This window comes from Galeopterus variegatus, unplaced genomic scaffold (assembly GCF_000696425.1).
Source record: "Galeopterus variegatus unplaced genomic scaffold, G_variegatus-3.0.2 Scaffold4386, whole genome shotgun sequence".
Taxonomy (NCBI): Eukaryota; Metazoa; Chordata; class Mammalia; order Dermoptera; family Cynocephalidae; genus Galeopterus; species Galeopterus variegatus.
Window position 1 is genome coordinate 57,565 of NW_007730497.1, and position 12,590 is coordinate 70,154.

Consider the following 12,590-nt stretch of genomic DNA (forward strand, 5'->3'; position numbering starts at 1 on the left):
AAGGCCTGTGAGGCCTGGGCCCAGGTCGGACCCAGACACTCTAGTACGGGTGCGCGCCCGAGCTGGTCGGGGCCTGGCTGGAGAGGGGGTCGGGCAGCGGGGCAGGCCCGAGGGGCCGAGACAACGTGCCGCCGCGCCCCGTCGACAGCCAATGAGGGCGCCGCGCGAGGCCCAAGGGCTGGCGGCGCATGAGGCCGACCGCCGGGTCGGTGCCGTTGAGGATTCCCGCCACTGCTGCTGGTGGCTTTGAGGGGCAAAATTTCTCGCTGGGTAGCCTTCTTTTCCCTCCCGCACTTTGGTGGGGAGGGGGTGGATCCTCCTGTCAGTGCTCGAGTTCAGGATGACCCAAGAGAAGCCGAGGAAGTTGTTGCCGAGGAAGTCGTTGCCGTGGCCATTTCCCCCAGGGCCTCAACTTGCTGGCCTTTCTGGAGAAGGAGCCACAAGGCCGTGACTGCGACGGTTAGCCCGCCCTCTTCCTGTTGTCTTCGTTTGCAAAGCAGATGATAGGTTTCGAGGTTAATTCTCATGAGGAGGAGGCAGTGAGGGTACATTACTTTGGAGGAGAGTTTTAATAAAATCTTTGGTGCTGCAGCCCAATAGAAGCCTCTATCCTAGGTGCTGTTACGCACTTGCAAAATGACTGCCTGTGGAGTTTGAACTCAGTGCATCGCTAACCTTCGCTATGGAATTTAGATGTTGCCTGTACCAGAGACTTGTCCCTGATAACATTAAAATATTTTCTAGGCTATTATTCATACCGCATTCATCACCCCTCCGCCTAATGTTTGTCAGATCATGTGCAGGTCTCTCCTGAAGAAGTGATTCATGCATTTGTTCATTCGTTCAATATGTATTCATTGAGCACTTCCTATGTACTGTCACTACTTTAGATGTGGCCGTGAAAGAAAAAGAGGAGTAATTCTGGCCCTCATGAACATTGCATTATAGCTTTTAACACCAAGATCAAAGCTTGGGATCCCAGTACCAGCCAGCTGCCAAAAAATACATATATATATATATTTTTTTTGAATATGTGAACGTTACATTATAGTAAAGAGATAATAAGCATAAGTAAATTATATAGTATGTTAGAAAATGATAGGTGGTAAGGAGAAAAATAAACCAGTTGGACTCCACAATAGACCAGGAGCCTTAGAGACCAGAAAATGAAGTGAATTGAGTGTAAGAAGTTGACGTTTTTCTTTTCTCAGTGATTATCCTTTAGTTATCCTTTAGTTTCTCAAGATTGGGAATAAAGTTCACTTTCGTTCATTTCATCCCTCTCTCAATGAAAAATAATGGAATTTGTCTTTTACTTAAACTTAAGAATAAATGAGTTTATCCATTGAACTCTTATTTTGATTTCAAGAAGAGAGTTTAGTGACAACCGATTTTTTAAAATTTAGCAAATGGGTCATTTTTACATTCTGTAAACAAACAGGCAGAGAGACAAGGTTATCATATCTACTAGAGTTGTTATCTCTAGAAATACAAATACACAGTTGGAAAATAAAACTAAGCACTGCAACATCATCCATTCTGAGCACTATGTCCTGAATAAAGTGACTGAAATTACAAATAACCCCCAGATGCCAGGAGAGAAAGCTAAGATTGCATTCCCAATTTCTGTAATTGGAAGCTGCAACATAGTAATTATTAAATGTGATGACTTTTCTTTGGTTTAAAAGAAGTATTTTTTCACTCCCTTGTTAGGGAGTATATGCTTTCTTCCCAACTTAAGACTGGATGGGAAAGAGAGCCTGTAAGGTCCAGCCTGTAGACCGATAGTAACCACTGGCCTAGTATCTCTCAGTATGTCTTGCAGAGATTATTTTAGGGATTATGGTTTTATTGGCCAATGAAGTGAAAAAGGAGAACAGATGTGAAAACGAACAACTCTATTACCTAAACTGGAAATTCATTTTCATATATTTGTTTCTCAGAGAATTGGGGTTATGAACTTCAAGCGTTTTGAAGCACTCATTTAGTATGTTAGACTGTCTCAGATTTGAGAAGCAAATAGAAGCAAAATAATTAGCAAGTTCTTGAATTGGTTTTTCTTCAAAACTCTATTCTCAAGTATTGTTTTTTTCAGCTGTACCTTAAGTCTTAAGCCATTGTGCAAAGGCTTACACGTTAATATATACCGTATTTATAAAAAATGAAATTAGGTCCTCTGATTTAGAATTGTGAAAATAAGGACATGTACTCAATTCTTTAGTATAAAAATCTCTACCTATCAGTTACAGGTTATATAATTTTTTTACAAAATAAGTCCAATCTTCAAATTAACATGTGCATTTAAAAATTTGACTTTCAGGCTGAAAATTTGTACTTAAATGCAGAGTTTATTAACATGTAAATGCCCGTTAGCCAAAAACCACCAGGAACACACCTTTAGTTTAATTAAGTTGGGTCAAAGTTGTTAATCTGTTGTTAGGACAAGGAAGAATCTATACCATGGGGCCTTTCAGCCAGAGGGTGTTAGAAAGAAATTATAGGATTCAGGCTTGTGTTAAGTGATTTTTAGAGTTTAGGGAAGAGCTTTACTCTAGAATGCATGTTATCAGGAAGTGGGGCATAATTCTTTGACTGAGTATGTTAACTCTTACCTAAAAGACAGGAAAAATGGATCAAGGCTGAAGCTGTGATTGATAAAGAAGGAGCAGTCACTTAGGATATAGGGATGTTTGGTTATTCTTATGGATTGGCCAATGCTTTTATTCTTGTCAGTGTTCAGACATGATTACGGAATGGTCTTGTTTTTATTTTGACCCAACACAGCCACAGTGACCTTGTCTGATGTTGCTGTTCTATTAACAAGAGAACACCACAGCCCAGCTGTAAGTGTCAGACCAACTCCTAACAACACCAGCCTACATGGTTGTGCCAGGCCAGCTCCCAGCTTTCTGGAGCTGCTTTTTCTCTTTTTCAAACTACTTTATGAATTTAATATTCTTCTTTATAATTAAATAATATATTTAATAACAATTAATACAAGTATTTTTGAATAATATATTTAACATTTAAGGTCTGTAGTGGAGTAGATTCTGTTTCCTACATTTTTGCCCCAAGAAGCTTTTAGCTTTCATTATAATCTTCATAATATTAGAATAAAAGTAAAATCGAAAACGGTACATTTTGCATGAATGACTCTTTTTGAAAGATGTTTCAGCCTGTATCAAAACTTATACTCAGTGCTAAAAGTTTAAAAGAATTTTATTTTACAGCAAACATCAAATCAGACGCAAACAGATTCATTGTCTCCATCCCCTAATCCTGTGTCACCTGGGCCTATGAATAACCCAACCAGTGCCCCAAGATATGGAACAGTGATCCCTAATCGCATCTTTGTAGGAGGAATTGACTTTAAGGTACCTATTTATGCATGTAACATGTATGTTTTTTGCATTAGAAGTTATTTTTTTCTCAGAAATTGTTTCTTTGTGCATCTATGAAAATAATAACATTTGCATAATAATTAATAGGTTTCAAAATGATTGTGAAATGATGTACAGGTCTCCCCATATGGGAGGTAGTAAACAACTAAAGATAGGCATGCATAGGTATTTTAAGTGGAATACCATTACTTGTAAATGGACATATAGAAGGTTTTCCAAGTTTCCATATTATGTATTAGAAATTATAGGAGAGTTCTTTTTTTAACAACAAAAATCCTTGTGCCATTAGGTATGATATTTGACATTTATAACTCATTATTTCCGTGTAATCAATCTGTCACAATTTGGGTGGGTCACTTTTTAACTGCCCAACAGAAATGTTATACTTAGTGTATTTGCCAAAATAATGAGCTTTAAGCAAGTATGTAATTGTTTCACTAAAAATAAAGAAAAATTATTTCTTATAAAATTTTTATTTTTAAAAAGTTTATTTGTCTATGGAAAATATTAATGGCTAACCAGATATATTCAATTTGAGTATTCTTGTTCATAATTCATTTATATTACAATAGCTTAGTATATTTTTTGAAAATAAGTCATCAATAAATATAACCATTTGCATGGCCAGATTATTCTAGGTTACTGAAGCCCATCAGCTACAGTGTGAACTTTGGAGGCCATTGTTACAATACAGCCATAGCGTTAGGGTAACTGCTAAGGTTCCCTAAAGGAGACCTCATACTTAATACTTTTTTCAAAACCATTGCTAAATTCCACAAGGAAATAGTTTACTGTAGTAACAAGCAATCTCAGACTTTTTCAATCTCTTATTTTTAGAAGCCTACAGACTATCCCTCTTAATGTTTAATCATCTTGACTTTCTGTCACCTTACTTTTCAATGAAGAAGTGGAGCTGCAAGTTTGAGCTAATGATTCTTCTTCTGGAGAATAATTTGAATTCATTTGTTTTCAAATCTCTAATAACAATTCTTATTGTAGCATTGATTCCATTTTGTGTTTATTGAAATAAAAGGCATTCGATTATTAGATTAACTTTAGTATTTGTCAGCCAGTTTAGCAGATTTTGTTACCAACTAAAAATGAATAGAGTATATAAGTAGTGAGGTAGCAATTGAAATCAAAAGGCTCCACTAGAAGGCACGTCTTTTTCCCACATAGAAAAAGACATTTTTTTTTCCCTAGGCACATTTAAAGTTACTCTTAAAGGCAGTTACAGCTGAACCAGAAAATGAAGTTGCAATGAATTTAGTGTGAATACTCTGGGAAAAGGTGATATAAGTCTATTATCAGACTATTTCAGTTTAACCCAGATATACCAAAACCATCCTTAGAGCTGTCTTGTACAAGCCTAATTATGGTTCAAATTTTTATTTTTAATATCATCATAATGTCTATTTAACTGAAATATATATTGAGTACAAAATGTCTAATAACTTTAATCTTGTAGTCACTCCATTGTTATTCCAGGTTGAATTCAAGTACTTTTTGAAATATATCCTTTCCTAAGATCCAACTGTTCCTGGAGACTATGCTAACTAAAATAGAGTGACTGGTGTAGGCCAACATAACCTAGTTCCACTGCCATGACTGTCGGCCTCTCTAAGCCACAAGAGCCAATTACTGCACCCTTACTATGATTATAGCATGCCTAATCCAAATTCTTTTTTTAAAAACTGGCCAGCTAGGTCATGGGTTCAGAACCCCATACCAGCCAGCTGCCAGGAAAAAAAAAGATTGATGTATAATAGTTTAACAACATATCTACTGCATAAAGCAAAGTATATTTATTTTAATAATCTAATGATTTCATGCATTGTTTTGGTGATGAGCGGCAGACTTCATTCATATTATTGTTTATAACTTTTTCTGTTTCCAAACAAGCATAAGAATTGTTTCGTCTTTCAGCAATTAAAAAATGTTTTTTAATGTTTTCTTTTTATGCTATTAGACAAATGAAAATGATTTAAGAAAATTTTTTTCCCAGTATGGGTCTGTAAAAGAAGTGAAGATTGTCAGTGACAGAGCCGGAGTGTCCAAAGGGTTAGTATCACTATAGACAGTATATAGAATTAACAACTGTATTTTTATTGGATTACTAGATTTTTATGTGCTAATTTAATTTGATTCCATTTTTTCAACAAAGAATTTCTTGCCTTCTTCTTTCTTCCTACCTTTTGATCTTCTATTTCTTTCAAGTGTATGTTTGTGTATATTTGAAAGAAGGAGGACACTATAATATTCCTTAATTTGTTGAAATGTTATTCTTGCATAGGCTGAGGAACCATTCAGTGTTAGGCAGCAAAACTTAATGTAGCAAGTGTACAGTAACTAAGGAAACAGAAGCTAAAAGAATTGGATTTTTTTGGACTTGTATTCCTGCTTTAGACTATAGAAAGTTTTATTTGAAAACAGCTGACCCCAAGGAATGTCTGTAGGTTTTGTCTCAGAGACCTAATTAGGGGACTAATATGAGAAATACAACTCTAAGAATGATTTCTAATTGCCATGTTAAGGAGAATTAAATTGAGAAGAAAGCAGTAGACTGTGTCTAGAAATATGTAGAGCTATTTCAGTGAATTATTATGTGTACAAAAGCCAAATTTCAGAAAAGAAAAAGGTAATTTGAATAGTGTACTCATTTAAGGAGTTTTACAGCAAACTTAAAAGAAAATATATAAGGCAGTGGAGATCAACGAAGGATGTGTTTGTTTTCTTGAAAGAGAGGCAAGACATAATATTATTTATATGCATAAAGAAGGAACCAATGTGGTGGATAGAAAATAGTATTAGTGAGAAACAACATGTAAGTATAATAGTGGGTACTCTGGAAGAGACAGGATTCTACATAGAGGTTATTTTCAAACATAGGAGATACTTCCTCAGACTGCCAAACAATGTTAAGATAAAGTGAGATTATACCTCTTTTGTGTGGCTAACAGAATTTGCAATATTTTGGTAATATCAACTTTTTATCATTGCTAGACACACATGGAAATGTGAACTGTACTTTATGCCTTCTCCACTGGGTGGTGTTTTGTTCTACCAAAAAATTTAGTATAACAATAATTCCTTAATTCTTATTTAATGTTTGGGCAAACAGATAGAGAAAAATTCCTTTGTTAAAAAAGAAGCTTTATGTATGATACAGTAAATATGAAGTGAAGAAGAAGTTGGTCAAGATATCTAGCCTTACTCAAAAGACTTTGCTTAAATTATCTAAATAGGTATTATGCTTTGGGAGATATACTTTTTTTTATCTCTTTTGGTATTTTTTTTTCCTCTACCTATTTTGACTTTTTGGACATAGTATACATCATGTTTTTGTATTTGTATCTTGAACATTATATGAGTTGTACTTGAAGGTAATGGCCATATATGAAAAGCAGATTTAAAATCTGGGTTGTACATATGTTTATTTGATATTGTTTGGGAAATATACTAATAATTACATCAGTTTACGAGGATACTTCAAAAAGTTCATGGAAAAATAGAATTAAAAGATAATACAAATCTCTCCATGAACTTTTTTGAAGTACCCTTGTATATGTACTACTAATAATAAAGTAATACATTTGTATAATCATTTATCAATATAGGAAATTTTACTGTGTTGAAATTTTTAATTTTCAAAGTTTTTTTTCTACTTTGATTCCTCTGTTTAAGCCAAACCTCTATTACTTTAAAAGGAGATTATTGCTCTGGACTGAAGTTCATTGCATTCCAGTTTTTAAGCTAGAAGGTGAATCTCATGCTTTTCTTTCTTACATATAGTTAGCTCAGGGCTGAAACTGTTTCAAGATCCCTGGTTTCTTTTTTTACTTTTAGTCTCTGATTCTAAGAGGAGATGACAGTGTTAAACTGTGAATGATTCTTCTAGGATTCCCATGCTGGTGCAGCATAGAAAGATACTTACTCCTACAGTGGCCAATTCTTAAAACACAAAAATTTTAAAAATTTTAACATAACTAATGAAATATTCTAAGAAAAAAATTAATTAGTAACATTAATGCATTTATTTAGATATGGTTTCGTCACTTTTGAAACACAAGAAGATGCACAAAAAATTTTACAAGAGGTAAGACCTTTTGGTGTATTTAACTTCATTTTTGGAACTTCTTTCTTTGAAACTAGTCTTTTAAGGTGTTTATTTTATAGTAGAGTTCCAGTACAGTGATCAATTGCAAAAAAAAATCTTAACTTATGTGCTTCTTAAGAGTGGCTTTGGTCTCCAAGAAAATTTATCTGCAGAAGAACAAATTTCAAATCCTTACATGAGTATGGCTGGGAAGTTGTAATATAATTTTTCCTTTATTTGCTTAAATTAAGAACTTGGGGATTTATCTTTTGTGAAATGTTAATAGCGTTTTGAATTCCTAAAAACCAGTACAAACACGGATTCCTAGAGTGAGATGATCTGAGTTTATTTCCCTCCTATGGAAAACTTTATATAAAGTAAGAGCATTCATAGAAAAAGCCTATAGCCTGCAGTTCAGTATAGTAACTTTAAATTATGGCAAATGTAACATTTAAATTTTTTTTGGAAAAAAAGAATTTTAATTGTATATTCTTAAAATCAAATAGTCGATTCTTGTTATTCATGTTAGTTATGGTCTATAAAGTCACCACCAACAGAGCAAATACTAAACTGCTGTTCCGAGGAGAAATACAGGGTGAGGTTCCCGATAACCTCTGGTAAAAATATTGTCATCAATCAATACATAACCTCCTTTTATGTGTATTTCTGTTTAAAGACACCATATTATTGATTCATTAACCTTCAACTCATAGCCAATAATTCATTCCTGAATTAAGTACATCTGACATATTTTCTCTGTAAGGTATATGACAGTCTTGTGCTTAGGAACACTAGCCAGTACTTCAGCACTATACGTGGAGGCCATTTTAAATAGCAGAATCACCAACAAAAATCATAAAACGCAAAAAACATGGCTCTAAATAGAATGCAAAAAGAACACTTGTGGGGCCGGCCCGGTGGCGCACTGCGCTAGTGCGCCTCTTGGGAAGTGCGGAGGCGCTCCCGCCGAGGGTTCGGATCCCACATACAGACCGGTTCCCGCTCACTGGCTGAGCGAGGCGCGGGGGCAACACCGAGGGTTGCGATCCCATTGCCGGTCCCGGTCCGGTACGGGGCCGACACTGAGGGTTGCAATCCGTTGCCGGACACGGAAAAAGACAAAAAAAAAAAAAAAAGAACACTTGTCTACAGTATATGAACTGAAACAAGAAAGAGCATCACCTTCTTTGACCTCAGCTGGGAACGTAGGTGTGTCAGACTATTCAAATTTTTCTCCACTCTGTGGATGTCCACTAATAACCTCGAAATCGCCATAAGTATTGATTTGGGTATCATAAATAAATTTTAGCAAATAAGCAAATTCACAAATACAGAATCCATGAATAATGAGAATTGACTGTATTACAAATGAGGAATTAGTCAGAGCATTGGGACCAAGATTCAGACCCAGATCTATTTTAATCCAAAGATTTTGCCCTTGCTGCTTTCAAAGAATGTTATAGTCTGAATTTTTAAAATTCTCCTTCTCATAGTTTTTCCTGATTGGTTTTATAAATAATAGTGCCAAAATAATAAAATATTTTTTCTTTATTTTAGGCTGAAAAATTTAATTATAAGGATAAGAAACTGAACATTGGTCCAGCGATAAGAAAACAACATGTAGGGATCCCTCGTATGTATTGAGAACTAATGTATTTTTCAATATTTTTGCATGGTTTTTTTTTGAAGTATTAGAATTTTATAGAACTTTATTAAAATATCATGTTTCTTTTATCTAATAAAGTTACTTTAGAAAAGTGGGCATTCAAACAAATATTTCTTACCACAAATTAATATATCTTAGGGTTTTTTGGGCTAGTGAAAAATTACCATAAATAATGATGATTAAGTATATTATTCCATATAGTTACATCTTTAAAGGAAAAATATTTTATGATGAAAATATTTAAAATCACAGAAGTAATTAGAAGTAATTTAGAATTACTAATTAGAAAATTTTTCTAATTATAATAGTAATTTAAAATTAGAGCAAATATACTAAAAGTGAAAATATAGAGCTAATATCAGAAACTGGCTTCATGGTATGTACTGTCACCTAACCACATGAGTTAAAATTATCAGGGGGAATAATCCCTAAAGCTTTAGGAATTAGCTAAGTTATGTGTGTGCCTTCCTCAAATTTCTGTAATGCTTTCTTTCAACTCTACTCTTTTTTTCTCACTCTTCTCATTTATTAGATTAGAATAGTTAACTTTTTATAGTTAACTTTTTACCTATAATACTTACTAAAATCTCTGAGTCTTTGACTAAAAGGAGAAACTTCACATAAAATTAGTAACTAACTTTTCTTATTTTTCCTTAGCCACATCCTAGTGTCTACTGGGATGTTTAAAACACCAGGTAGTTATACATCTGTTAACAAATTTCTAGATTGTGCTCATTTGGACTGTTCTGCTTTTTGATTTAGAAGTTGAAAAATATTAAGTTTAATTTTGACTTAGTATTTGTTAATTTAGGAGATAATCGATTTGTCTTCAGGAAGTTAATACAAAATGGAATGCACTAAATATGGCCGAATGCTGAATATTTTTCAGCTACTGTTGTTAAGTTGCAAAAGTTAAGCTGTGATGTATAGTAATGGTTCTTTAGCCCATTATCACCAGCAGGAGGTACTAAATACTAAGTCATATTATGACCCACCTGCGGCTAAAATAGAAAATAAATCTGCACTACACTGAATGCTTTCAAATACACAAACAGTTTTTTAGGAACTGTTCAGTGCAAGTCATTGTTATGGGTTTACACTTATTTCATTTAATCTTCACAACAACCCATGAGATATTGTTAGCTCTATTTTTGTAAATAGAAAATTTAGTCCTAGAAAGGTAAAGTCATTGTTTTAAAAAAGTTTCTGCTGGAGCTGGCCAGTTAGTTCAGTTGGTTAGAGTGTGGTGTTATAACACTAAGGTCAAGGATTTAAATCCCCATATCAGCCAGCCACCAAAAAAAAAAATAAAAGTTTCTGTTGAAATACTCTTAAAGGTAGAGGAGAGTTAATCTTGGCATACTGTGGGTCTTTACACAATGCGGCATATGAGAGTTGCAAATTTTCTTTAAAGTCTCATAGTTTATGTAAAAACTTCATGCACAATTTGCACTCTGTTCCATAGTTTTGTTTATTTGAATATAAAAATGTTTCCCAAAAAAACAAGTGTTTGAATAAAACTGATTCTGCAGGAAAATCACCATGTTCAGCCTATGTCTTTTCATATGTCCTAGCATACCATGCCATATCCAAATCTGAGAAGTATAGGATTATGTAACTTAACCAAATGGTGAGTGGTAGCATTAGCCTTCAAATCCAAGACTATATGACTCCAACCTCTTTTTGCTTTTCTGCAAAGAAAAATAGGTATTAAAAGTACATTTACAAAATACAAGTGATTCTTATCTTAATTTTTTCTCAAGTTTGTCACTTTCCGTCTCCATCACCAAAACCCTAGTCCCAGCTACCCACTTTGCTTGCCTTGGCTACTGGAAAACGCTCCTAACTGGTCTCTTTGAATCCAATCTTGTTACCTTCCAATCCATTCTTCACAACGCAGCCAGAGTGATCTTTTAGAAGTGTACATCTTATCATCTTATTCTCAGCTTATTTTGAGCTATTCTTCCCTTATCTTTTCATGCTTTAGACATCTAGCCTTCTCTCAGTTTCAGAGCATATCATACTTCTCAGGACTGTCCAATATACTGTTTTCTTTACCTAGAATGCTCTTTGCCATCCCATTCATTCTTTAAAGCTTACCTCAAACATCATTTCCTCACAAAAGCACCAGAGAGAGAGAGAGAAATGGATATTTTATATATACTTTTTAAAAATTTTTATTATTAGCATATTCATTCTTACAAATTGTGATATTTCTTTATGCCATTTTCCCAACCTATCACTTCCCAAATCCCCTCCCTCCCTCTCCCCCATCTCTAGCCTCCTTAGGAAAGTCTCTTTCTGAAAGTTCAACATATTGCTGCGGTCTTTTCTTTCTTTCCTTCATTCCTTCCTACTTTCCTACTTTCCTCCCCACTCTCTCCCTCCCTCCCTCCCTCCCTTACTAGCAGTCAGTTATGAGTGAGACCATGCAGTCTTTCTGTTTCTTTCTCTGGCTTATTTCACTTAACATAATTTTCTCCAGACTCATCCATGTTGTTGCAAATATTCATATGGAACAACAAAAGACCCTGAATAGCCAAAGCAATCCTAAGCAAAAAAAATAAAGCCAGAGGCATAACACTACCTGATTTCAAATTATATTACAAAGCTATTGTAACCAAAACAGTGTGGTACTGGCATAAAAACAGACGCTCAGATCAATGGAACAGATTAGAAAACCCAGGAATCAACCCACGTACTTACAGCCAACTGATCTTTGACAAAGGCAGCAAGAACATACATTGGGGAAAAGACTGCCTCTTCAATAAATGGTGCTGGGATAACTGGACTTCCACAGGCAGAAAAATGAAAGTGGACCTATACCTCTTACCATATTCTAAAATCAACTCAAAATCAATTAAAGACTTAAATATAAGACCTGAAATAGAAAAAATAAATAAATGGGATTATATCAAACTAAAAACCTTCTGCACAGCAAAGGAAACAATCAGCAAAGTGAAAAGATAAGCTACAAATGGGAGAAAATATTTTCAAACTGTGTATACTTTATAAATGTAAAATAATTGAAATCTTTAGTATAGTATCCTATACTAGCAAGTATAACACCCTATATTACCTCTGTGTATTTATTAAAATTATATTTAATTAATTATAAAATTAGCTAATGACAGTCTTCCCTACCGGAACCTAACTTCTATGGGGATAGAGACGATGCCGTGTTCAATTTTTTTTATTTTTTGCTGTATCACCAGGGCCTAGTTTAACGCCTTGTAATCGCAGGCACTTAAAATTTATTTATTTACTGAGATACATTCGTTAGCTTACCCCTTTCGATTCATGGATGCAGCTGAGGAAGCATCTTTAAAGTCTTCCCACTGCCATCATGTCTAAGTCAGAGTCTCCTAAAGAACCCGAACAGCTACAGAAACTTTTCATCGGAGGGTTGAGCTTTGAAACAACTGAT

The 12,590-nt window shown here is 34.5% G+C and overlaps 1 protein-coding gene across 2 annotated transcripts in view; it reads left to right on the plus strand.

The window, feature by feature from the left end:
* Positions 1-12,590, plus strand: part of BOLL (boule-like RNA-binding protein) — a 48,579-nt gene that overhangs the window by 695 nt on the left and 35,294 nt on the right. Inside the window, exons 1-5 of one of the 2 annotated variants that reach the window (XM_008587419.1) lie at positions 151-459; positions 3,231-3,374; positions 5,371-5,462; positions 7,443-7,497; positions 9,055-9,130. In XM_008587419.1, the coding sequence (XP_008585641.1) occupies positions 3,297-3,374; positions 5,371-5,462; positions 7,443-7,497; positions 9,055-9,130 (301 nt within the window). In that variant the 5' untranslated portion in view covers positions 151-459; positions 3,231-3,296. Of the gene's footprint in view, positions 1-150; positions 460-3,230; positions 3,375-5,370; positions 5,463-7,442; positions 7,498-9,054; positions 9,131-12,590 lie in introns of those variants that run through there. The other variant, XM_008587418.1, reaches the window with a different exon arrangement.